Raw genomic sequence first — 27,548 nt, forward strand, 5'->3', positions numbered from 1 at the left:
TTTAGTCACCTGCCTGGTGATCTTTAACCATTTGACATTTTCAGTTATGTTTCATTCACAATTTTGTAATTCAGCACATATCTTTGTCTGTAACCACTGCATGACAGCTGCCTTCAGGAACTGTATTTTTAGGCTAGTGTTACACGCAGCACTGTGCACTGTAACCACAGAAATACAGTGTGTGCTGGGCTGTGTGGGTGAAGTGAAGCATGACTCCCTTGACACGAACCCTTCATCTGTTCACTGCTGCAATCAAATGCAGTGAGTGTGGAGTCATGATGTGAAATAAAACCATTTCAGTTTAAAATTCTTTATTTCACATTTTGAAGAATGTGGAGCTTTACAGGAAATTGTGCTCATGCTGAAGGAGACAGTCAGTCTTTTAGTATTTACTATCATTTATTGGTGGTCGGTTGAGAACGGGACATCCTCAGAAACACGGTGGCTTTGAAGACTGAGTGGTTGCAGACTTTCATCGTGGACTGTTGCCATGCTCCATTAATGTGTGGAATGTGTGGAAGGTCCCACAACACATTTTAAAAGAACTGGAACACTTTGTGTCTAAAAGGAGCTGAGATTTATTCTGATTTATGGGTCATTTTTTTTAAAGACGGCCATCCTGACCACCACTGGAGACCAATTAAGAACACGTGTGTCGCACTTTAAAGAGCGCCAACATATTTCTCAGCTGCTGATGCTACTTATTTTTGCCTTTTCCTGTAGGTTAATTGTGAGAACGATCATCTTTGTCCTTAAACCTCTCCTAAACCCTACACCGTAACCTGGCATGCCACCCTGGAAATGCAGTCCACAGCTACTGTGATTGGCTACTGTGATTTGTAGTTAAACAGTAGCGGGGAGTGGGACAATACCAGTCACCACGTCAGTGTAGGGAATAACAATCATATCCTCAAAAAAAGGACAGATTCCTGGGAGATTGCCCAAACTTTCAGAACTGAAGTTAACTTCAAACTTGTAGCAGTAGTGGTGGGTATTGTGCAGGCAAGTTCTTTCTAAATTTTTAAAATATACTCTTACTAGCGCATGATGATTGGTCAGTTAATCAGTACTCAGTGGCACAGAATACTCGATAGCATCTGTTTCTGAATGATGACTAAAACAAAAGCAAGGCAAAAAGTTAAACCACAACAAAAATGAGTGTAAAAGAAGCATTTGAGCGTGGAGTCCTAGAAATTCTGTTACTACTCACTTCATGTTTGAAATCAAAATTTTGAATCCTGTGAGTTTGTCATTTATTATGAACTATCTTGCAATCATCCTCTATAAAAGCCCAGAGAGTGTGAGCTCTTTAGTATGTTGTAGTTCTTGGGTTTATGCTTCACTTTTACTCTTTAGATCTTTTTTGGAAAAAAAAAATACTGAAGGATTCAAATTTAGGTTCTCTTTATACTGCGTATACTTCTGCACACACATATTTTAATGTTCAGGAACGGTCACAATCCACTCAGAAAAATCCATATCTGGTAAAGTTTGCCTGTAAATCATCAACTTTTTATACATTTCTGTCAGAAACTGATCCTGTGAACTATAATATGTTCAGTAAATATGCAAAACTGTGACCATTTAGTAGCTTAACTGCAAAGTAAAAATGTGCACATCTGCTCCTTCCCTTTGCCAGAAGCACCAACAAGGGTTAACTGGCTCTAAATCAGAAGCTCACTGTTAAGAATAGCTTTAGTGACTCCAGTGACTGCCAAGTTCTTTGCACATTTAACTTTGTTTTACACCAACCTGAACACTCCTTAATATGCAAATATGAGAGTGTGATCATTCACAAGCAGCTCCACCATGAGCTGTGTGTGAATGATGCTGAGATCAAGTGAGCTCATGAATAATAAACAGGACATGCATTCAGCTGTGAATATTTCATGGTGCGTGAAAGTGAGCAGAAACGCACAGCAGAGTTTGGCGTGGACCTGTCGACTGTCAGAAGAAGGAAGCAGTGGACGGATGGATACGCAAAAAAGAAGGAAGGCAATGAGGGCTGAAGGTTTTGGCAGACTTGTAACAGCAATTACAACATTTGGAGGTTTTTCAAAGCAAATTCTATGTTAATAAGTTTGGTTTACACTTAATTTTAGCTTCAATATGGGAACTTCTTTCACATATTTATGACAGACGTGACCAGCAACTCTGTAAGGCTGCTTAGCTAAATGCTAACTTGCTAGCAAGCTAGCAACATCAAAGTGCCAGATCAGATTCAGAGCATAGCCGTTATGATATACAGATGAAATGTAACTGACTTGAATTGATATTACTTGGTATTATTCACTGTACTTTAGTGCAAGTGCTGGTTTTGTCTGAATCCTTTCTTTGTAACATATGTGCTTTAACTCACTAGCAATCATCCTTTGTTAGTACTGCAGCACAAACATATTGTTGTATAATAGATATACAGTCTAGCTGTTCAACAGAAAATGATGTTTGCAGCTATAACAAACTTAAAATAGACTGTTTAGGGCTTAGAGGCATGTACGGAATAAGATTACTTTAAGTACTTCATCCATTTATTGGTGAGAGAGAAAAAAAGAACACTTGAGCCTTCAGGCACCTGAGAAAACATATCAAACATGAGGTAGTTTTCAAGGCTGTGATGGTACATTACATCTCCAAACAGACACATGCTCGCATTCAGCACACAGAAAATTAGACAGATTAGCCAAAGCGGGTCGAGACGAACGAGCAAGCAGCTGAAAAAAGAGACAGTTGCTGTAGACGGTACATGGCTGGAGGTGTTTGCTTCTGTGTAGATTTCAAGTAACTGCCTGCTGTGGCCCATTAAACATGTGATTCTTACCTGGATAAAGAGTGTGTTTGTGTTTGTTTGTGTGTGTGTGTCTGTGTGTTTGTGTTAAAGTGATGTGCTGCTCAGAGAAAGCAGAGAGAAGGAGATGATAGCAGCTCTGACTGCCTCTTTGTCACACTTTACAGAAGCTCTCCATCAAACAGATTTCTCTGCATCACTGCCACCATCTTGCTCATGCAAACTCAGGAACACCTTTAAAGCCACCTCAACTTTTTACATCAGCCACTCAGCACATCTCCTAATATTCATTCTTGATTACTATGGTTAGTTATTGTTAGGTAAACTTGCATGTTGTAATTCTTTTACTGGTGCAGGTGTAATCAGTGTTTTGGTAGAGCCCATCTGCAATGTCGGTTGGCAGATACTGATATCACCATGTGTTTGTTTTTTTTCAAATAGATTGCAGCACTGACTGCTGCTTAAAGTATTCTGAGAACTTTGTGCAATACATGTGGTAAAGTTTGCATCATTATTGAACAGACGGTGTTGTTGAGTCTTGCACTGTCTTCACTGTAAGCTGCTGTTTGTAAAATACATATACATATATATTTGTTTCCCTTTTCATTGTAACTCTAGCCAACTATACATGCCCTAATATCTGCTGATATGTCAACATTGAGACTGCAAAAAATTAAATGCCTTTCTGAATAAAGCAACAATGTAAAAATGCTTTCAGCAGACAATGACTGCACTGGCTTAAATGTAAGATAACTAATGACAACTAAACCTTATAAAACTGTTTGTTTTTAGAAGATAGGAAACATAGTGCAACTCTCTCTCTGTGGAAGACCATGTTACAGTGGTATGGTATTCATTGAAAGACAATATCTGATGATGTTAGCATGTAAAGTCGTGCTAAAAAGGAAGTACTAAAACAGAGTAAACAATATCATTCTACAGCTTGCAGAAACACTTTTAGAAGGAACAGCTTGAAGTTGCTTGAAGTGGTTGTTTTCTGATTTCATCAGTTTCTCACATTATTGCAGAGGAATTTTGGCCCACTCTTCTCGACAATGTTGATTCAATTCATTGAGGTTTGTAAGCATTTGTTTATGTGCAACCCTCTTATATTCTGCTAGAATATTTTAGTTGGGTTTTGTTGAGCTTCAGATCATTGTCCCGTTTGGCCAAGCTGTATCTGTCAGACAGACAGTCTCACATTTGACTGTAGAATAATTTGGTATACAGAGGAGTTCATGGGTGAGTTATGACTGCAAGGGACAGAGGTCCTGTAGCTGCAAAACAAACCTAAATCACCCCTCCACTGCCCAGCTTGACAATGTGTGTGAGGTGTTTGTGCTGAGATGCTGAGTTTGGTTTTTGCCAAACGTGGTGCTGTTCATTATGACCAAACATCTGGCCACTCTGGTCATGTCTGTTCTTCCAAACAAGTCATGCTTGTTCAGTCTTTTTTAATTGTACAAAACTTGCTAACTGAGACCTGTAGAGCCTGATGTGTAGTTCTTGGGGTGAATTTGCTTGGAAGATTGGTCTTATATATATTCCACTTGTCAGTAACTTTAAATGGACTTCAAATTGTTTGGAATTAGCCAGACAACTTTTCTCAGACTGATTGGCAAGGCTATGCTTTGTATCTCCTACATACGATTGTGTGGAAACAAACCTGAAGTCCAGACCAGTAAATGGACAAAACCCCTGCTTTTGTTGAGTGCTCACACTGCTGATGATCACTTAATACTTTTTTATAGACTGCTTCTGCATTTTAGCTTTATTTTGAAGCTAAACACAATGTAATATTTCACATGTTGTTGTTCATCTGAGGCTCTATTTTTAATAGGAACAGATGATTTTTGTTGAGTCCTGATATCTAAAACCTTAAAATTAAAAGATGGTGTAGTTACTTTTTGCCATAACTGTAAACGTGTTTTCCTTGATCCCCACTTTTCAAGCCTCTCTGGAACAAAAATTGGTTTTATTCAGGTAAGCTTGAGATCTGGATCCAATCCAATCAACATCTTTACTGATCTGACTCACTCTCACCGCTACCATCGCATCTCTTTCAGAGAAAAGGCTGTAAAAGCGATTGTGAACTACCTGCTGAGCAGCAAACCAAAGTCATTAGGATCTGGGGATTGTTAATGTCACACACAGTTTTGTGTCAGTCAACCTTGTGGATGTTGTTACTTTTCTTTTGTGTGATTTGAAATTTTATTGACTTTTATGGACACTTTTAAACGTAACTTCTGCTGGCTTCATAAATAATATGCAGCATTTAAACACATGTAAGTCTAATTTGTGACTAACTGTGTAGCATAAACAGCGCAGTATCACATTACAAGAGCCTGCCATACAGTGACGCACTCTGCTGGTGGTGCTGGAGACAAGGCCGTCTTCGCAACCAAACCGCTATTGTGTTAAGTGCCTTTTTTATGCAAGATAAATCATTCTTAAACTTGTGAACTTCCTGCGATGCTGCAGCGAAGCAGCCTCCTCAGCCTGTCAAAAGCCTTTGCTTCATCCACAATCCCCCCTCCGTATCGCCGGGGACCTAATTCTGCCTGCAGGATGTGTGTGTGCTTAGGTTCCTCTGTCCTTGTGAGGACATTTTTCTCAGGTCCTCATTCCTTCATCGGGCTCTTTGAAGGTTAAGATGTGGTTTGAGGGATCAGTTCAGGTCTAGGTTAAAGGTTCGTCTCTTTGGAAATGACTGTGCATCTTTGTGCTCTGATATGTGAGAAGCATCCGTCTTCATTTACTTTAAACACGTGTCCTATAGGCTCTACACATGTAAATCTTCAGTGCGGCGGTATTTGATTGGCTGCCTCCTCAGTGCTGAGACCGTGCCAGTGACACAAACAAAACCGATCTGTTCCGATGAGGCCTGCAGTGAAGGCAAACATTTTCACTGAAACTGCAAATATTGTCCAATCATCACATTTATAATTAAGATTTATGACTGCAGCGGGAAAAGTGTACATTTTGGAATTTAACTCGCGGCCTGCCTCAACCGCACGTCGTAGTGTGCGGTCATTAATGAAAAGTCATCGATATGATTGTGTCTCAATTAAAGCAGGATGTGTTGCGGGGCTCAGCTGGTTTCCTGGTGTCAGATGTGAATAATGGTGATTACTGCAGAGCAGAGTGGGCTGACAGAGAGAGAGTGAGAGCAACGTGTTCAGCATGTCAAACACTTTGAATCCTACATCAAAGATACAGTCTACTCCTGACAAATGCAGCTTCGAGATAGGACGACCTTTTATAGTTCTCTAAAGAGACATACCCTTTTTTCAACATATTTATAGAAACCATCATTCTTGTTGTTGGGTGATTTAAACATTACCTGCTTAATGAGTCCAAAGCACATGTGGGTCATTTTTCACATGTGTCAGTGATAATTACAGCCACAAGGAGCTTCTTTTCCCTCTATTGACTGCTGCTCTCATAATTTAAACAGCAGCTCAGTGTAACATGTGAAAAACCGAGGAAATGGAAATCTTTCTGCTGTTCTGGCTGATGGAAACATGCCAGCACCAACATATAGGTCATTAATTAACCCACCAAAGACGAACCTCAGCAGAGTCAGACCTCATTAAAGCACATCTAATATGCCACTGGAGTGCCACTAACTCTGGTTGCTGTTGTACACAAAAACACAAACTGTAAATAAAAGATGGAAGTAGCTACCGTGACATGGCCCATTTGGAAGTTTGCTTACATTTGGCATTTTGTCGATTGCCATCTTTATATGTTGAAACTAGAGTTGGATGTCTCGAGACCGGTCTTGGTCTCGAGACCACTTTTACGTGGTCTTGGTCTCGTCTTGGTCTCGACGGACTTTTGTCTTGGTCTCGGTCTTGGTCTCGATGGACTTTTGTCTTGGTCTTGTCTTGGTCTCGACGGACTTTTGTCTTGTCTCGGTCTTGGTCTCGCTGTTTCGATCTTCCGTTCTCAAATCGACATAGTGTTCGGAGTTTGAGTCAACCATTAGCGGAGCGGGGGTGGCTTACTGGGCTTAAGCCCGGGTCATTTTTTTCAGAAGCATGGGGCACCGTCGTAAAATTCCCCTAATTTTGGTATGATCCGAGCTCAGGCACTAGGCGACTGAGCACAGCACGCATGTGAGCGAGGGGAGAAGCTGCTGCCTGCGAGTTTGCTGCAGACAGAGGAGAGCTTAAGTTTGACCAGGTACCAAAGCAAATCATTCGTACTGAACTAATAATGTAAATATGACGGTGTATCACAAAAGATTGATATCAAACTGATCAGTTGGTTGCGTTACTTGCTCTTCGGAGTGAATCAACAAATGGATAAATAAAAAGTTGAACAACAATGCTGATTTTTTAGAGAGTCTTAGCCTACATTTCATATTTTCAGTTGTTACCCTCCACGGCTAAACAAACTCTCTAAATCGGTTTCAATTGTGTACTGATGAACACAACAATGGACATAAGAAGCTTCTTTCAAAGAAAAACTCAGGTAGATGTTATTTTATATATTATGCTTTGTATGTTGTTCAGTATATCTATGCAAAACAAGAGAAATTTCAATACTCAGCAGTATATTCACAGATGAAACCAGATATTTACATACACTTTAGGTAGAAAACATAAAAACTATTTTTACTGTTAAACATTAATTTAGAGTAAACTTTTGTTTTAGATAAATAAATGTTGAAATATCTTTGAATTAGTTTAATGACAGAATAAAGAGAGACAGAGCTGTCTATTTTTATCCCTTTCATCAAATTTAGGAGAACATATACACTAAGTTTATTGTTAATTAATAAGAAAACTCCAGACATTCCATTCTGAGCTTAAGAAGCTTCTGATAGGTTAGTAGAGTCCATGTGAGTAAATTGGTGGCACAGCTGTGGATGCATATAAGGCAAAACACAGAGCCTGTTTCTGTGACATGTGAAAATCAAAAGATGTCAACCAAAACACCAGGAACAGAATTGTGGAGCTCCATAAGTGTGGCTCAATTTTGAATACAATTTGGTGCCATTTGCAATTAAGAAATACATATAGTTTTTCTCTTTACTCTTAAAGTTAACAAATATGTTTTTATATTTATCAATCTAAAAAAATAAACATTTAGTCTGATTTGATGTTACAATTAAAAAGTGTTTGTGTTTTTATCTGAAGAGTGTGTAAATATCTGGTTTCAACTGTATATTTGATGATGTTGGTGTTTGGCTTGATTGTCAGCACAAAGAGGGAGAGAGAGGAAGAGAGAGAGAGAGAGGAGCAGAGAGGAGATGGAGAATGAGGACAGAACAGAGATCGAACAAGAGCAGGTGAGACACACATGTTAGTCAAATGGTTGTTTGCCAAAACTCATCAGAACATGTATCTAGTACCTGTTTCTTTTAGATACCATTTGTTACTTTTCAAATTCTATATTTATTAACTTATGCAGGCTTGTTTGCACAACAAGGCTAAATAATTATATAAACTTTTCAGAATCTAAATAGCGTACTTTGGTAGAATTAAAAAATAAGTGTAGTGCAGGTCTATGATGATTTTCAGTGCTACTATCATCTAGTTCTGATTCTGGTTCCGTCTTGGTTAAGTCCTAAGTAGTCCTGATTTTGAACTGTTGTAGTCCTGTTTTAATTCCAGATCAGTTCTGGGTCTGGTTGAATTGGGATTTAGTCCCTGTGTCTTGATACAGGCCCGACTTTGTTCTGCCTTGCTGCTTAATTAAAAACTAGTTTAAGGTGTCCTGCATATGTGATATTTATTTTTTTTCCTATATGAAGTCATTCTTTTTTTGAACAAAACTCAAACAGAGCCTAATAATCTTTCAGTCATTTCTACCCTCACTTAATTTCCTTTCGCTGCTCAGCTCTCACACAGTGGCTCCAATCCCTCCATATTGTTGCCAATCACATGCGAGGATATAGGATAATATCATTATGTGAAAACAGAGAGGGTGAGAGACGCGACAGTCAAGTGGAGCGTGCGTCTGTCCTCTCAGTAAGTGAGTGAGACAGTAGACAGCGGTGAGGAGGGCTGTGCGAAAGCAAAACACATAAATATGCCTGACGCCTGTAAACGAAGCAGCATCTGGGTGCAGTTTAAAGACTTTTTTGTCTCGGTCTTGGTTTTGGTCTTGGTCTCGTCTCGACTCGGTCTCGGTCTTGGTCTCGTCTCAACTTGGTCTTGGTCTTGGTCTAGTCTTGGTCTCGATACCCTCTGGTCTTGGTCTTTGTCTTGGTCTCGATACCCTCTGGTCTTGGTCTTGTCTTGGTCTCGGATTAGGCGGTCTTGACTACAAGTCTAGTTGAAACTGGACGTAAGCAAGGAGTTGATCTGGCTGAGAGTCGACTAGTCAGTGATAAAGCAATGACATAAAGTGCATCCTGCTTTAGAATCTGTTTTACTCTAAATAGATCTTGAGTTTACTAAATGCTATGGTGTGTTCAGGAAGACTTTAAAATATCAACTGAAACTATGAACTCTTTACAAGACCGTTTATTGTCATCAATCATTGACCAATGAAGTTATTTTCTCATAGAAATATATAATTTCAAAACTACTTCCTGGTTGTTTAAGGCACTTCCTACTTGACTTTTCAGATCTGAAGGTTAATTAATCTTAATTATCACTGCTTTACTTTGACACTGACAAGAAAAAAGCAAATTTGTTTTAGAGTCTTTCCCTCTATAAATTTTAATGTAGTTTATTTGCTTTCCGTTTCTTTTTCTGTTAGTCCAGATAAAATGACATCCCCAATAATGAGTTAAATTACCAAGAACCAAAATGTGGCTCCGCACTTCCCCTGTGATACTAATTGGACCAGTGGAGGCTAGTTAGCATTGCTTGCTAACCTTCCCTTCCTTAATGGCAGTGCATACTGGGGTCTCGAGCCATCAGTGACCCACAGCATAGTAAATTAGTAAAGAAAATAGCTGGCTGGTCCTTCGAGATCAAAATGTAATTTTCTAGAGTTCTATTTAAATGGCAGGACAATTAGGTTACATGAATCAATAGAGCGCCATAAGCAGAGGCAAAATGCATTGATACACATCAAAAACACAGCTTATAGCCGTACCACCCCGAGGACACCCAATCCCGTCTGATCTCAGACGCTAAGGAGGGTCGGGCCTGCTTAGTATTTGGGTGGGAGACCGCCTGGGAACATCAGGTACTGTAAGCTTGGGGTGGCTGTAGAGCAGGTCATCTACTAAATGGAGAGTTTATGGTTTGATCCTTGGCTGCTCCAGCCTTTGGCAAAATACTCCAAACTCCAACTTGCTCTTTGACGCGTCTGTCAGAGAGTGAATGTTATATTCAAAGCACTTAAGCATAGAAAAATGCTGACGTGAGTGACGCAAGTTGTATAAAGTACTTTGAGTGCTCCAGGAGAATAGAAAAGCACTATGTAAGAATCCATTTATCATTTAAACACCAAAAATTTCAACCAAGAGCTAAAACTTTAAATTCTATACATATACGCTATGCAGTAAATGCAGCAAAGGGAAAAAATGTAAACTGAAACACATCGTCTTTGGATCATGTCTGCACAAAACCTCATTGCATCCTGGCTTATAGTTGTTGATATAGCTCAATGTGGACCAAAGTGGTGGGTTGACTGAAATTTATACTGAATAAGAAAAGCATAATAATAGAAACGGTCACAGTGGGTGTCAAGACTCAGGAACAATGGTGCTGTTGTTGCTTTGCATGATTCCTGCTTGTAATTGGTATGGATGCAGCTGAAAAACCGGCCTGTCACACAGAAATGTGGGATTTGTTCAGCGTCACCGAGCGCTGTCAGTTTGTTCCTCTGATGTTCTCCGTGTGGCGTCGACAGCTCGGCTCAGCGCAGGGGTGGGAAACTGTTAATGAGCGAGATGCCGGCCCACTAACAACACACATAAAGGGCGCGAGTGTGTGTCTGTGTGCGTATTAATCAGCGAGAGAGGAGTTTATATCGCAGTTCTGTGTGTTTTCTAAGATTAGAAACTGCTGCTTAAGTGTCAGTGTATGTGTGTGTACGTGTGTGTGTGCTTTAAGCTTCTTTTCTTGGTAGAAAGTCAGCTGGGATTGGAGCATTTCTTCCTAATTGCCTAAAGATTTCTCTGCTCTTGCATCAAGTTCTGGCTTAGTAATTCATTTCCAGTCTCAAGGACTTTTTTTGGACTTTGCCATGTTTCAAAGTCCTTAACTTCCTGTTTTTTTGTATTCCAGAGGTGGACTGTGACTGTGGCTTGGAGTGGATGGGCCCCTGTGTTCTCCCAGCCAATAATCCATCCCTCCATCTTACCGTCAGCCAGAGGAAAGATCTGATGACAGGACTGCAGAGAGTGGAGAGAAAAGACCCCCTGCTATGGCCAGTGGTACATATTGAATTTACTGTGCTTTCTTGAAGATAGGCCAACTTTGTTAGGCCATGTTTTTCTTCTCTGTGTGTGTATGTGTGTGTTTTTTCCTGTTTTTGCAAGAAAGGTGAGGAAAAACTTTGCCAGGATTCTGCTGGGAAAGTTTCCCAGAGATCGCATAAATCCACGTGGAAGACAGTCCTCCTTGTTGAAGCCTTTTCTCCACATTTGTATGCCTGATCTGTCAGTTACAGGGGATTGAAAGACTTCCTCTGACCATTTCTGAGTTCATCTTCTGTGACAGCCATAATACTCGGCTGTTTGGCATATTTTGTCCCCGGTTGTGTTCTGCAGTCTGGTCTCCTTTTGTTATCGTGAATGGATCTATTTTCTGCAGCAGAATTTATCAGGAGCCTTCAGGAACTCCTGCAGCTAAAACTTTGCTAAGTTAACACTCAGAGTGTGCCAGCTGATTCTGAAAGACTCATTATAAAACACTTGTGAGCTTGGCTTAATACATCACTTTCTGTACAAGACACAGTCACACTGGTACCTTATTGAAAAGCAATATCGAATTTTGTAATATGAGCCGTCCCCCACTTTTTTAAACCTTTTCCCAGAAAATATTACCTTCTCATTTAATGCAGTTTCATCCTATATTGCATTCAATGTGTTTTGCTTGTCTCTGCTACAGCAGCTGATGGTGTAGGCAACCTGGGTGCTGAGCAGAACCACATTAGTGTTCCTGTCGCTGATCATGGAGCCTGGGCCACGGCCATGAACAACCTGGGCATCATGCCCATGGGCATCAGCGGGCAGCAGCTGGTTTCAGGTACCTTCTACTCTCAACTTTGCAAAATTTATTTCACTGGCAACCATCGATGGTTAATTATATTTGCTATTTACTCTGAATATTTTTGTTGTATGCAAACTGTTTATTTGACTTAAGGATCAATGAAATGATTTCATCATATATATATATATATGTATATATACACACATATCGCCAGATACAAGATGATGAGGTAGCAGCAAAACTCTTTGTGGCCAATACAAAAAGAAAATACAAAACAAAAGAACCACTGATTTTAACAGGTGTTTTAAAGCAGGAGTATTACTGCATGTCCCAAGCTGATCCAAAGGATGGATATGAAGGTTGATTTAGGAATATTTTATTGAGCTGGTGCTGTTTATTCAGAATTCATATCCTTACCCTACAAACTTCCACTCTACATTGTGCAACTTGTGTTACTAAGGTTGCTAAATTTCACCACTGAATTTTTTTTGTCACACTGGTGACTGATTCTGTTCTGACACCCAGGTTCACAACATTTTCTAAACTGCTTAGATTGCCAATAATTAAAAGTTCTTTTCTCATTTGTCTCATTCATTCAAAACAATTACTTAAAGTACAATCATGGAAATATGAAGCATGTTCTCATTTAGCAGAATTTTAGCAGTGCAGCTCAGTGTTTTAACCCTCAGACATTTTTTTAATTGCACAGCTATCATCTCTTATGTGAGGAAAAAAAGCAACAGGTGGCCCGTTAACTAGCAGCGCGTTCCTGGTATGAAAACCTCGAGGATGGGGTTAAATGGATTAAAAAAGAGAGAGAGAGAGAGAGAGAGTAATTATATAAACACCTGTGAAATATCAGAAGTCCTCGTATTCGCTCCGTAAATATCATGGATATGTGACAGATGTTAAGTAAGGTGAATAAACTCACATGCTGCTCGATCTTTTCTGGATCCAGGCCCTGTTTGTCCAGTGAATGGCCTGGTCTGTATTTGATTGTCTCAGTTTCAGAAGCTCTCAGCAACCATAAATCTGTGGATATGTATATTACAGGTCTTCATGTAGAAGGTACAAGGGCTGTACTGCTTTAGTTATTACCACTTAATGTTACCTAAAGAGACTCACAAATTCTCCAGATGGAAATAAAATCACTCACCACACCAGGTAATGTTACAGCCCCACCACTTCCACCAGCACTAAAAAGGCTGGAGTCTGTAAGCCAGATAACAGCCTGTTATCTGGGCCCTGAGAAACAGACTGAACAGTGAGGAAAATAGGAGAAGTGAGTTTTGCACATCTGGTGCTGACTGGAAACAAAATGAAGGTTCGGGTTGATGTGAGGCAGTGGAAAAGAACCAATATGTTTCGATTAATGAGCAAAATCAAAAAAAGAGGTGAGAGAGTCGTTCTGTAGATGCATCAAAACTTACTGACCAAGCCTTTCCATCACTAAACATTTACTGCGCCTCTTTAGTAAATCCCACGTGCTCCTGTGCTTAGAGAAAGTTTTGCACTCATACAAGCTGTTAGTACATCCTGCCCTTGCCGTGTTATTTCTTGGTAAAAGTAAAAACCTAGATGTATCATTGAACATTTTTATTTCAAGCCTGTGTGTCCTGTGTTTGATTGTAACCCGGGACTCAGAAATATCACTGAATCCGTGTGAATCAGTTCAAAACAAGAAAAACAGGGTGTGCACAAATGTGCACCATAGTTGGCTGCAGAGGGAGACACGGGATGGGAACCATGTGAGGATTGTTGGAAGACCTGCGGCTCAGCGATGGAACTGGTTACTTGATAGGGAGAAAAGCAACCTGAAACGAATTTAGTCATTATTATTTATTTATTCTGGATGAAGCAGTTAGTCGGACCTGATCCGAACACATGTGCAAACATCTATCTTTTTTTTCTGTTTTGTTTTGACTAAATCAATGATGCATACATTTAGCATGAGGACACAATGACATTGAGAATGATGTCATACAATAACCTGCTACCCCAAGAAACCCACCGAGCATGTCAGAACGATAGGATGTTTTTCTAGTATTTCACTCTTTGTGAAATTCTCTCTCACTCACTTAAAAAAAAAATCTTTTGGCTTTTATTTAATCTGAAGAAATTTTTGGAAAATAGTTGTATTTAATTGTGTTTCAGTCACATATCTAAAACTTAAATGTAACTTCCTGACTGCTTTGATCACTTCTCGCCACCACTAAATGTACCAGAGCAGCGCTGCTCTGAAGCCTTTCTTTGCTCTCCGATTAATTATCCCCCAACAGATTCTTCCTGTGAATCTTTGGAGGGTTCCTGGACCACAAAGCAGATATTACTCATTATGAACTCTGGACATTTTCTTATAATCTGTGTGTTGTTATAAGAACAGAGTGCTTCTTGCATCAGCAGGCAGAGATTTTCCAGATGTATCAAACTGTGACACTTTGCTAAAGAGGGCAGGGCTGGAAAAAGCATTCGTCTCAATATGAACTGAAACATCTGGACATAATAAATACCGCTGTTTTGTTCTCTCTTTTTTCTTCTTTTTTCATATGTAAACCATATACCTCAAAAAGTGCCCCGCGGACTACGAAGTGTAACCAGAGAAATATATGCAAGGCCACAACTAAAAACTGAGCTTTCTGTGTCCCTCAGCAGGGTGTACAGTGTGGCTGTGCTCCAGACTAACCGCTCTCACTTGTTATTTCAACTAAAACTACACTAAGCTCTGTGTCTAGCTGCTCTGCTTCGTTTTCTCTTTCTCTGGGCTTAATTTCACCTCGCAATCTATTTACGAAATTGTCTTTCTGAGACGTGGGGATTTGTCTGAGCTTTATGGTCGCGTGTGTGTTACCATTTAAGAGCTGTCGTTGTATAAGTGCTGCATTGTGGGGCTTTAATATGTGAGCACGTGGGGAGATTTGTTGAGTACTTGGTTGTGTGTGTGTGTTAAGTCCAGAATAATTGAATGCATGGATTTAACTGAGTGAAACCACAATGAGGAGAGAGGAGCTGTTGTAGGGAGGGACAAACAGCATCGTAGCAACCAAATTCCTCTGGATCCGAGTGGAAATATTAAAATGATGACATGCTCTTTCGCTCTGATGATGTGATGAGACTACACCTCTGGCAACATCTGCAGCTCTCTTCCCTTGTTAAACTACAGGGAGGGAGGGAACGTTTAGGTAATGAAAGGCTGACAGAAAAAAAAGACGGACGAGTGGATCAGATATGTGTCTTTTGAAGGGTCAAACCACAGAAACATGTGTTTCTGCTTTCATATGTTTCTAGGAGACGGTTATTAATTTTTTTAAAGTGGTGCTGATAGTATTCAGAGCCTTTATTTAAAGTAATAAAATAGAATGTCTGTGTGGATCTGAGTTTACTTTGTGTTTTATTGTGAAGTTTAGTTCCTCATGTGGCTCCCCTTTGTTCTTTTTCCCACCCACATCTCTGTCTCATTTCAGTTCATCTTGTGCCCTTTTATCTCTGTTTGCTGTGTATATTTCATCTGTGTTCTCTCAGTCTGCTTTGGTGATTTCTTGGTAGTAGTTTGGATTTTTGCAGGTTGTTTGTTTGACCCTAAAACTCAGATCTTTAGGTAATGAAAATGTGGCGTCCCTACATAACAAGACCACTGCAGGACAAAGCACAGGGAGCCTGTGAATTTAGAGAAGACGTAAAGATTTGTGGGACCTAGTCCAGTTGAGCAGCTTAAACCATGAATTATTTGTCATTTGTTGATGGAAAAAGGAAAAGTTAGTTTGGACTTAACTTGAGCAGGTTTACAGTGAGAATCAACAGAGGCATGATGCCAGAAACAAAAGTAAATGGCCATTGATGCTGCATCATTCACACCTTGCGTTATCTGTACAAAATAAACAGAATCCTGTAAGAACCCGTTACTCTCTCGTCGTCTCGTCTCCTTATTTGCCCACAATGTCACAATGCAACATTAAGCAAAAGGTGCAAGGGCCAGTCTTCAAGACTAAAAATAAAGCAGGTAAACTTTCCTAACTGCAGCTTCTGTCCTTCTGTCCTAAAAGAAGGAAACTTTGATGTTAATCCTGGTAACTGCAGCTATTGCACAGATGTAATGCATTTAAAAAGTCCAGAATCTAAAAAAAATATATATATATATAAGTTTAATACAAGTACCAACACTTTGAACTAATATGCAGAGTCATTTGTTATGATATTGTAAAGTATTGGAAACGTGTGAAACCTGGGCCCATTTGTTAAGGGCTAAAAACGAGGCCGTGTAGGTCAGAGCTCCAGTGTGATTTGTGTTAAGATCACAATTAGGATACATTTAAATGCTCACTTTTCATTGTATGGGTGTGTCGTGACTGATGAGCTCTCACCTTGATGTTAATCACAGCCAGATGTTTCCCAGCACGGTCAATGCTACGCATGTCTGTCAGTGGTTCTAGTGTATAGTACAAAATAAGCACAATTAGAGGCACGATCACTGTTTTTCTACTGTCAGAGCTCGTCTTTTTATTTCACGGCTCAGGTTTTAATTTTTTTAGGCTACTTGTGTGTGTGTGTGTGTGTGTGTGTGTGTGTGTGTGTGTGTGTGTGTGTGTGTGTGTGTGTGTGTGTGTGTGTGTGTGTGTGTGTGTGTGTGTGTGTTTTTCTTCCTTATATTCCTTCCTCTGTTTCTGAGTCTGGCAGTCGCAGCAGAGCTCTCAGCCAGAGAAATGAACCTGGCTTGAATCACTTTGGCTCCTGGAGGAAAAGCTATGAACAAAACCAGCCTTTTGTGATTATGATGAATGTGTGGCAAGGAGATGTGTAATTTACCTGTCGAGGGTATCGCAGATGCCGTTTTAATGAGTTTTCCTAAGACCTGAAGAATCTCTGAATGCATCTTGGCTCTATGTGGTCAGATTAATGGAGGATTATCTCTCTGGTGTTTTTTTTTTTTGTCTTTTTATAAGCCTCAAGATGTGTAATAAAGAGTACATGAAGCATTTTTCTCTTTGCTAAACATAATGTGTTTTACCCTGCAGCACTCGGTGTGATCTAATGCTGAGTGCAAATTAGTATATGTCTGGAATTATCAGTACTGTGCTGACCAAAGATTACCAGCTTAAAGGCCATTTTTCTCCAAGAAATGATTTTATGAGGCTTTCACGTGGAGGGTTTTTCTAATAATCAATCAAATGTATTGTTTATTGAAGGATGTGAAGCACCAGGCCACATCACTCCCTTTGTGCAAATCTCAGCTTGAGCTCAGCAGTGTGGGGACTGACAAAATCTAAGGAGTAGTATTCATCTTCATGAATGCTCTCCAAAACTGTCCTCATCCTTCCAAAGTCTGAATCTTTGTCAGTACCTTATGTAACACACCCATCCTCATGAATATCTGCTGCAGGCTGATGGCCCTATAACAAGATATTTCAACCTGCATTTGGGAGACAGACACTCTCTCTACTTTTAAGATTAGGCGTAAAACTTTCCTTTTTGCTACAGCTCGTAGTTTGGGCTGCATAAAGTGACCATGAGCTGTCTCTTAGTCAGATTGCAGTAAGCCTAGGCTGCTGGGGATTTCCTATGATGCACTTCTTCACTCACCTCATTTCACTCACTATTTGTTTAATCACCTGCATTTAATCATTATTAATCACTGGTTCCCCTCCACAGTGTGCATTTCATCCCGTTTTCCTCTCCTCACCCCCAGCCGGTCATGGCAGATGGGCGCCCCTCTCTGAGCCTGGTTCTTATCTTCACTGTTGTTGTGATTTGGTGCTATATAAATAAAATTGAATTGAAATTGATCAAAAGACCTTTATCTGCTCATGAAAGGATAGAAAAACAATCTAAAACCAATGAACAGGATGAAGAAGAGCATTGCTTACCTTATCTGAGAGCATCAAAATATTTGATGAATATATATCATCTAACATTTTAGCATCTAACCAACTGTCATCTTGGTCATCTTGGGAGCGAGATGCTTTTAGAGCTGGACTCATTTCAGGAACCACAGGTTTTGGCACATTTGTTTTAAGAGATTTGCAATGCCTATGAGGAAAGAAATGTGAGCGGTTTGAGAATACCATTGGTAATTTTATATTTTTCCCTTTATCCCAAGCTAACTGGAAATGTAAAGCGCCTCACTTCCTGTGCTTCCTGTGAGCTGCTGATTGTTTCCGACGTAGGCTTGCAGTGTGCTGAATGTTCAGACCGGCAGGAGTAAAAGCTTTCACACTAAATCACTGGTGCGTTCTATCAATCCTCTGTACAAAGCAGGAAAAAAAGAAACGTTTATTTTTTATTAAATTTCTGTAAGGGACGTTTGTCCTTTCCTAGTGTGACAGCTTCCCTCGCCTGTAATCTGAATCACTTTATTTTCTGTGGTGTTGTGGCTGTGTGGGCAGCGGTGGGGTGGTGGGGGTGATTTTCTGCTGACGGTTTGTTCCTCCCGCTCCGTTGTTATTGCAGCGTTGAAGATAGGAACATGCAATGCTGCTCCGCCCTCCTCCAACCTGCCTGTTCTATTTTCACCCAGACAGCTGAAGCATTGCTCCTGTCGCCTCTGTCCTCTCACTGTTTATCTTCCCCCTTCTTCCTCACTTTCTCTTTGTCCTAGAGAACACAGATTTTCTTCTTCCCTCTCTCTCTCCTCTCCTCCCTTGCGCTTTTCCCATTAGTACACTCGAGATGATATTTTCTTGTCCTTTTCCAAGGATCCAGTCCCCAGTTTTTCTTTTATTTCTTATCTAGGGAGTGATCGTTTAAACTCCCTTTTTCTTTTTTAACTAATTTCCTTTTCTCTTCTGCATATGCGGTTGACGACCAGTTGTATATATGAGCTCTTGTTATGACCACTAATCGGGTTTTAAAGGTAACAACCTTCCAGCCATCTCAGTCCCAGAGTCCTAATGACTTCAACAATAGTCTAAGGAGCTTGGAAAGAAAGCGACAGTCACACATGACCTGGATAACTAAGAACGTACACAGACACCTCAACAATAACTGCTTTATTGGTTCTTCAACAGGATTTAAAAATGTTAAAGTGCAATTAGAACCCAATAGTGATTTTGTTTTCTCCTCTCACAGAAACGGCTTATTGTCCAATTTAGCTCACTTTCCTCTAGAAATATGCCCTTTTTTCTATAAATAAATCATCCACTGGTTTAATTAAGGCCCTTAAATATACCAACTCTTGGTACTGAATAACCATTCCTCTGAATAGTTTGGCGGTGGCGATGACTGTAACTATGAGTGTTTGAAGAGGGAATTTATTCATGTGGAAACTCCAGTTCAGGACCAACTTGTGAGGCAGTCACTGAGGTGTAAGTGAAGCATTGCAAATGTACAACAGCGCCATCACAATACCCATATATTCACAATAATAACAGTGATATTTAAAAATTAAGCACAACAATATGAAGTCAAATGTGTCCTCTTCACACTGCAAAGATCTTTAGACATTTCGATATTTTCCAATTTAGACCTTGAATGGTCTAAATGGGAAAAATATTTTTGCTATTTGCCATTTTACAGTGACAGAGAATTTCCTCTGGGGAGGATTGCTAACAAAAGTTGCTGAAAGGTGTCTTTCACAGCCACAAATGTAAACCCTGTGATGATGCTAGAACAAGTCACTGAATTTAACCTCTGCTCACCGTGAAAGTCTGTACAAAACATTACATCATTCCATTCATTGGATTTTATCTCTCACCAACCAGCAGACACACCATCCCTAGAGACGTGGTGCTAGCATGACTGAAGTCAGACCGTATCACTCTATCTGTTCATTGGAAGAAAGTATGAAAAATGTTATGGTTTTTGTGTATAAAAGGTCAGAGCCTGTGTAAGTGGTGTAATCTGTTGTTATTCTGTCATGCAGATTCTCTGTGTATCCAGAGATTCGACCCTGGGCTGGGCCTCATTGCACCCATAAACCCCATGATGGCAGGAATCAGCCTGGTCCCCCCTCCACCCGTTCCCTCCGACATGGCCGTCATCAAGGAGATCATCCACTGCAAGAGCTGCACTCTCTTCCCTCAGAACCCTAGTAAGACTGTACTTTAATGCAGAACCGATAAACTTTACTTGAAACTTTGGAGGGGTGTGACTTTTGCAGTAATGGTAGACAGCAATATCAGGCTAGTAAAAGTAAACTGATAAACTGATAAGGTAAAGTCAGTAATGTTTATATACTTATTTAATAGAAAAAAAATACATAATTAATCCTAAAAAACAAACAGGAGTTTGCAGATTTTTGAAACCACCACAAACTGTCTTCTGACTAAACCTGTTTTATGTATGTGGCTAAAGACTGGCTACATACGTAGTAAACCAAAGGCAAAATAGAAGAGAAGTCATAGGATTTGGGTGTGGCATGGAGGGACATTTAAATTTATTTCTGCACCTTAAGACTCAAGATACGAAGGATCATATGTGTGCTTTGAGAAGTTGTCGCCTTCAAAAAAGAAGCAAAAATGTGAAAGAGGCAATGCAACCAGCATTTTTGAATTCTCTTCCTCCTCATCTCAAGCTCCATCTTTTATATAATGGTAATAATGAGCTGGCTAAACAACAACAGCTGTTTATAACGTTTTACCAGCTAATGTTACACTCGAGTGTCCAAAGAAATGACGCTTTCCCTCTCATAAACAGTTTGATCACATTCTCAGACCATATGAGAGTTTATTCGCTAAGTGTCCAAGTCCAATAACGTTCGCTCGACTTCAAAGAAAGTTTCACTAATGCCGACTGACAGCAGTTAACACTGTCAAAAACAGCAGAGCTTACCAACAGAAAAGTTTAGGATATCCTCAACAACTCACTCCAGTATCACTGTATCCAGACAAAATAAGCATTAACACGTATTGACAGCTGAGGTAAACAGCAGGCTGAGAGCCTTCACTCACTACAGATGAAAGGCAGCCAGAGTTGTTTGTCCTACAGCAGCCACCATAAATTAAACTATGTAGTAGAATTTGGAGTGGTTGAAAACCAGAATTCAGTTGACTGCAATCTGCTGATATCTAGTGGTGAGACTTTACAGACTGTAACTTAGGTAATTAGCTTAAATGTGAGATGGAATCTATTTTAATATTAGATGTTATTATTTAAATGTTTTTTTCTTTTTAATTGCTCAAACTTGACATAAAACTCAATAGTTTTCCTCTTTAAACTGCAGTGTAGCAGGAGAGCTGTGGATGATGTGGCCATATAATCATGTAACTGGTCTTCTTATTGTGCCTCAGACCTTCCTCCTCCATCGACGCGGGAGCGCCCTCCCGGCTGTAAGACAGTATTTGTGGGGGGTTTGCCAGAGAACGCCACAGAGGAAATAATTAGGGAAGTGTTTGACCAATGTGGGGAGATCAACGCCATCCGAAAGAGCAAGAAGAACTTCTGCCACATCCGCTTCAGTGAGGAGTTCATGGTAGACAAGGCTATTTACCTGTCAGGTGAGCACTTTTCTTGGGAAATGCAATGCCTCAAGTTTGCAGTTGGGATATTGTTTTCATTTGTTTGTCTCGATTTGCTTTTGGTTGCTTTTTGTTGTTGTTGTTTTGATTTTTACAAAGCGGGCCATATTTTTTAGGCCCAGTCTCAGGTGGCTATTTAAGGAACTTTATTTTTCTTAATTCTTCATCATCTTCAGAAGGCAGAAAATCAAATCTACTTGTTGTAGAAATGCCTAAATATAATAGTATCACCTTCTCCCCTTCAGGGTATCGGATGCGTATCGGATCCAGCACTGATAAAAAGGACTCTGGGAAGATCCATGTAGACTTTGCCCAGGCCAGAGATGACCTTTATGAGTGGGAGTGTAAACAGCGCTTACTGGCCAGAGAGGAAAGACACCGCCGCAAGATCCATGAAGACAGACTGCGGCCACCATCTCCCCCTCCGATTGTGCACTACTCTGAACACGAGGTAGCACTGTTAGCAGACAGACTAAAAGGTGAGCACTGGCGATGAGTTTACAGAGAAAGTGTCAGTTAGCTTTGCATTAAGAAAGTAATTTCTTGCCACTATATGACAAGTTTACTGTGCAACAAATCTAGCAGATCAACTGATCTCATTGCTAACTCATATCAGGTGATGGCTCAGCTGATACCCTTTGATGCTTCTAAAGGGCAAATCTGACACACATGCACACAGAAAAACAACCCCTGCTCCTCCTTTAAATGCTGTATCCAAATTCATTTTTGGTGTGCTGGCAAGTGCAGAGACCCAAAGACTGCAGAGGCCAGCACGACCATGAGCTTGATCAGTAATGTGACAGGGTTGGACCGAATCTGTTCAAGTTTTTTGTGGTTTGGATCAGGAGGTCAGAAGCCTGAACAAAATCTGCAGCTGTTGTCATGGATACAGAGAGTAAATAAAATCCCTTGTAGTAAACATATTAGTCCAAAGCCATGTACGCCTTTTCAAAGCGGATTTGTAGGTCACAGAAACAACGCTTTTAATTTGATTGGCAACACATCTGTTGCTCTGTGTGTGCGTGTGTGTATAATCTCCTGCTTAGGTCACTTGCTGTGATACCCAATAACATGCATGAATTAATTGTCCAGGAAGCTGCACAATTATTGATATTCTTCATCCCCCCGTTTGTAGCCACCGATAAACAACTGTGTTTGATGGCAACAGTATAATGCAGGCAAACAGTGTGCAAACACAGGGGAGCCGCACTCAAAGACTGTCCAAGAAGCCATACTTGCATCGGTCTGTATAGGTTTTTTGTTTTACAGCAGTGTTTTGTGTGTTGTTGTAAAAACTGCATTTATTACTCAGCGGTTCTCAGAGAGCTCTGGAGTGACATAAGAATATTAGATTTTCGAGTGTTTATCAAAGATGTCTGCACAGACTGAGCTCTCCGCATTCAGTCATCAGTACAAACACAGTGAACAGTAAATGAGACAAACACGATTGAGATGGAGCAAAAACTGCTAAATAAAAGCCTTACCAGAGTTCTCAACAGTGCAAAATAAAACAAAACAGTTGCAATTTTTTTATGTGTCTTTACCTTTCTCGTTGCCTTTAGTGGCTTCCTGCTTATTTCTTCTTTTTTTGCTTCTAGCAGCTATAATCCAGTAAGATATGCATTATTAAGTAAGCCATTGTAGGATTCTGGAATGCGTTTACAGATGTAATCGAGTCATAAATATATCGTTTTAGGCCCTGTGTTCAGGCTGAAACACCACTTAGCCTCTGGAAAGGAAGAAAGATGTTTGACTCCTTGGAGTTTTTGTACAGCAAAAAACCCAACTCCTTATAATTGTCAGACTCTAAGCTGTTTTTTTATGGCAGCAGCAACACAATATGAAGCTTTGAGCTAAATACTGATGTTGATGTTCAACGAACATATTTTGGATGCTAACATTATCTAAAGTACCTGTGATGCTGCAGTATTTGTCTTGTTTTTCCAAGTTGTATATAATAAGATATCCATCAATTCATTTCGCTGACCATTTCAAAGTCGCAGGACCCTCCCAGCTGTCATAGATGAAGTGTGTGTGTCAGTGTGTGTGCCCTGGTGACTGAAGTGTGATCCCTGGTGACTGGACACAGTTAGATTGAGATGATGTTACATCAAATTTATCACAAGAGTGCACAACACCTGGTTACAATGAATGCAAAGTTATCTTGGAACCTGATTGAGCCATGCTGTTTTTCAGCATCTAAGGCCATTGAGGCAAAAAAGTGACACCAAAGAAGAAAGGTAAAAAAAAAAAATGGATTGCTTAAACATAGAGTGCACAACACCTGGTTACAATGAATGCAAATGTGCTTTCCTGGTCTTATCACTTATCTTCTTATTTTTCCTCAACTGGCAAAGCCTGCATGTTGAAGAATTACACTGAGTGCATACCCAGTGTGGTACAATGTAATGAGATGGTTTTCTGACCATATATATAATATCCTTCCATCTATCCATCCATCTTATCCTGCTTATCCGGGGCCAGGTCACGGGCAGCAGCCTAAGCAGAGAAGCCCAGATGCCCCTCTCCCCTCCCACCTCCTCCAGCTTTTCTGGGGTACACCAAGACGTTCCCAGGCCAGCCGAGAGATATAATCTCTCCAGCGTGTCCTGGGTCTTCTCCGGGGCCTCCTCCCGGTTATTACCCACAGCTCTTGGCCATAGGTGAGGGTAGGGACGTAGATCAACCGCTAAATTGAGAGCTTCGCTTTTATACTCAGGTCTCTCTTCACTACAACGGACCGGTACAGCGTCCGCATCACTGCAGCCACAGCACCAATCCGCATATATAATATTTATTGTTATATTAACAGAAAATGTGGTGAGAATGCAGTTCAAATGTTGTGTTTGAGTAAAATTTAGCAATCCTTGGTTTGATCTCAGATGTTTTCCATGCTTGACACCCAGTATTTTTCCCCAAGCTGTTTTAAACCTGAGTAGAAATGTGCTCCATAAAAGAACGAATCATGACAATGAATAATTCAGGTGACATTTGAAAAAAAGGTAAAGTCCTCGTTATGCTTCTCTTTTAAAATCAGCCCAGTTTTACTACAGGAGTTACGTTTTTCAAACCCCCATTTATCTACTGTGTAATGGGATTAATACCGTGGACCACTCCCTTTCTTTCTGTACTGCTCCAAACCTGCCTTCACCTGCTCCTTCTGCACGTGAGGAGAATTGATGGGAGAGGATGAAGTGTGGGACTGAGTTGGCAGTGGTTTTGATGAGTGAGAAGTGAGCAATGAGGGGTGTTTGCTGTGAAGGTCACTCTCCTCCTCCTCCTCCTCCTCCTCTTCCACCTCCTCCGTGTTGCCTCCACTCTGCTGTGGCTGATTCTTGTCTCCAGTGATTGAAAGTGTTGCATATTTACAGTAAAAGGCTGTAAATGTTCTCTGTTTATAAAAACACAGCGGCGCTGCAATCACTTGCAATTTAGTGCAATTTAATCACATTCAGATCCAGCGCACTACTTATTACTGTTATTGCCTTCATGCATTGTGATGACCTTCATGTTGTCTCAGATTGAGCAGGAAAACTAAACATTACCATCTAGTGTTATTGTTATATTTTCTGTGTTTCAACCTAAACCCGTCTTTAACGTGCGGTCAGATCCACTGCACACATCATTTAAATAAAGCATGAAAGAAAAGAAAGTCAAAATCTTGACTGTAACAACTCCCACACAAAAAGAAATAATAACATCACCTTATGTGGTGCTGTGACCTTTGTGCCAATAAAGTGTTGCTGAGACACACATTACCACCATCAGTGGGAATCAGATATATCTTATTTCCATGGGAACTGGTAAAAAGCCTGATGGTCCTTGCTTAGTGCAACAATAGATCCAGATGATTTGAATGACTCAAACTGATGCACATAGTCGGTGTTATAAGGTACAGTCAGACATATCTGCTCTTTTTAAAGCTGCTTTATTGATCCAAGTTTGAGCTGCTGTTCTGAACCCATTTTTACATCTCAGATAGTCATTAAAAGTAAGTCTTAATGTCAGACCTGTCATGGAAGTTTTCTTCATCACAGAACAGACTATACAATCAAGATGTTTTTTTACATTTCCATCTGTTCATCCATCCAAGTTTTCATTGTATATTTGCAAAGCGAATGAGAAAAGTTCAAGATAGAGCTCTGTACAAACTGCCTTTTGTGTTTTTTATGATGTTCATAGGTTAGTGTTGGTGCTGAAATGTGGAACAGAAATGCCGAGCATTATCCAGAGAATAATCAGATCTTTTAGTGCTTCACAAACAAACACGATCCTATAAGTTAATCTATTGAAGTCATATGAAAGTGTTAGTAGGTTTAACCCTGGAAGATTGTTGTTGTGACCTGACAAGGATGGTCACCGAGGCACGAAGATGCCACGTTCAAATGCCAGCTGATTATCACTAAGGCGTATGCAGCAACAGCAATCACAAAAGAATCACAAGCTCTCGCATTTGGTTCATTTCAAGCAAACCTAGTCTTCAGATATGAAGACACATAGCAGCAGTCCAGTCGCAAGTGCATTTTAATCAAATGAAGCATCAAAACTCTGTCTTCCAAAATGAGCTTGACAGTGATCAGGGAATTATTATGTTAATAATAAATAATAGCACTTTTTAAAGAGGATTCCTTTCAAGCTACCTTTTCTATGTCTGCCATTTTCTGTATTTATCTGTGTCTCTGTCCTATCTCTCTGGAAAACCAGCAGCATGTTGCTTCTGTTTGCTCCAGAATCTCCAGTTTATCTACAAAACCCAAGCCTCAGCCTCAGTGTAGTGTTCCCATCCATCCTCTAATACCTAACATAAACAAGCATGTTTTCTCTCTGAATAACCCTTTTCAATTCATTCTTCACCTCAAACAGCAGGGGAAATAAATTTCCATTATTCCCCCGCTCGTCCCTGTTCAGCAGCGCTTCATTGTGCTCGCTGTAATGTGACTGTAATCTGCAGCTGTGTATGAATGGGGCTTTATCAGAATGGGGGAAAGTGTCTTCTTACAGGTTGTGTTGCACTGGGTATTGAGCTCATTAAATGCTCTCTAATTCACTCTCTTCTGCCGTCGTCCGCGGCTCCGTGGCACCATTCAATTATTATTCAAATGGAAGAGAATGCACTCGACGGAAGCCCGCCGAGACGCCGCAGTTTTTGTGACTGAGACCAAACGCTGCTTAAGGTTGTGCTTGAAAAAGTTGAAAATCAAAAATGCATTTTGTGTTCAGCGGCTGTGACGTGGCTCACAGACCCGTGAACGGCGGAGGCCTCCAGAGGAGGATTTTAGTCCCCAGTAGCTGCTCCATTGTTTATTTAGGCTGAGTGAATGTTAAAGGTCCCATGAAACGGCTGTCATATCATAGTCTTCAGTCACCATTTGGTGTGATGTACCAAGACATGGTGTGCTGGGGGAGGGACTTGGAGTCCAAAGAGATTTTAGTATTGTGAATGTATAAATTTTAAAGCAGCTGTAATGCTTTTTCTCTCAAATTAAAATGTGAAAACATCCGTCTATCAAAAGTGACTTTGGTCAGGAGTTCTCGCCTCCCTCAGCCGTCACCTAGAGCTGTCACGTTGGGCTTTGCCATCAGCTTGGAAAACCATAGAGGAAAATGTCTGTGTTGAGACTGATAAAGAGTTGAGCCTGAGTCTTAACACAGCTCTTGTTTCAGGAGTGGCACCTCACGACTACCCCACATATCTACTACAGAAGCATCCCATTATGTAGGCAGGCAGGCTGGCGACGTGAACACCCAAGTTTGTGAATGCAGTAACTCGAGAATGAACTGGCGTAGGAGTTTCACATTGATACCATAGGTGCATCTACTAAAAATCTCATACAAGTTCAAATCTCTGTGACCTCACCCTCAAGGTCAGAGGTCAAGCTTTCTAAAAACAAGGCGACGTAAGGTTTTGAAATTCATAGAACTGCAGGTGTTACTTCAAATGTTAAGCCGTCAACATCAGGGAACCGTGAAAGATGCTGAAAGAAACAGTATGCTTTCTTTCTGTACCATTCATTCTTCCAGGACACTTGCATGTCTATCTGAAGTGCAGGGCTACAACTCCGCTCTACACTGAATATGTATGGGAAAAATGAATGAGAAATGTACTTTTGAACGCAGCTTTATTCACCTTGAAGGACCCCTGCGGTTGAGGTCATAGTTGGGATTTAGATCAAGTCAAAATTTTCTTGCATG

At 40.4% G+C, this 27,548-nt stretch overlaps 1 protein-coding gene and 1 pseudogene across 1 annotated transcript in view; both read left to right on the top strand.

Annotated features, from left to right (window-relative positions):
- Nucleotides 1-27,548, top strand: part of enox1 (ecto-NOX disulfide-thiol exchanger 1) — a 128,766-nt gene that overhangs the window by 70,728 nt on the left and 30,490 nt on the right. Inside the window, exons 3-7 of the mRNA XM_031746654.2 lie at nucleotides 10,984-11,132; nucleotides 11,809-11,946; nucleotides 19,763-19,930; nucleotides 21,129-21,335; nucleotides 21,602-21,835. Coding sequence (XP_031602514.2) covers nucleotides 11,123-11,132; nucleotides 11,809-11,946; nucleotides 19,763-19,930; nucleotides 21,129-21,335; nucleotides 21,602-21,835 — 757 coding nt within the window. The 5' untranslated portion in view covers nucleotides 10,984-11,122. The remainder of the gene's footprint in view (nucleotides 1-10,983; nucleotides 11,133-11,808; nucleotides 11,947-19,762; nucleotides 19,931-21,128; nucleotides 21,336-21,601; nucleotides 21,836-27,548) is intronic.
- LOC116325687 lies at nucleotides 9,831-9,949 on the top strand (annotated as a pseudogene).

This window comes from Oreochromis aureus, linkage group 16 (assembly GCF_013358895.1).
Source record: "Oreochromis aureus strain Israel breed Guangdong linkage group 16, ZZ_aureus, whole genome shotgun sequence".
Lineage (NCBI taxonomy): Eukaryota > Metazoa > Chordata > Actinopteri > Cichliformes > Cichlidae > Oreochromis > Oreochromis aureus.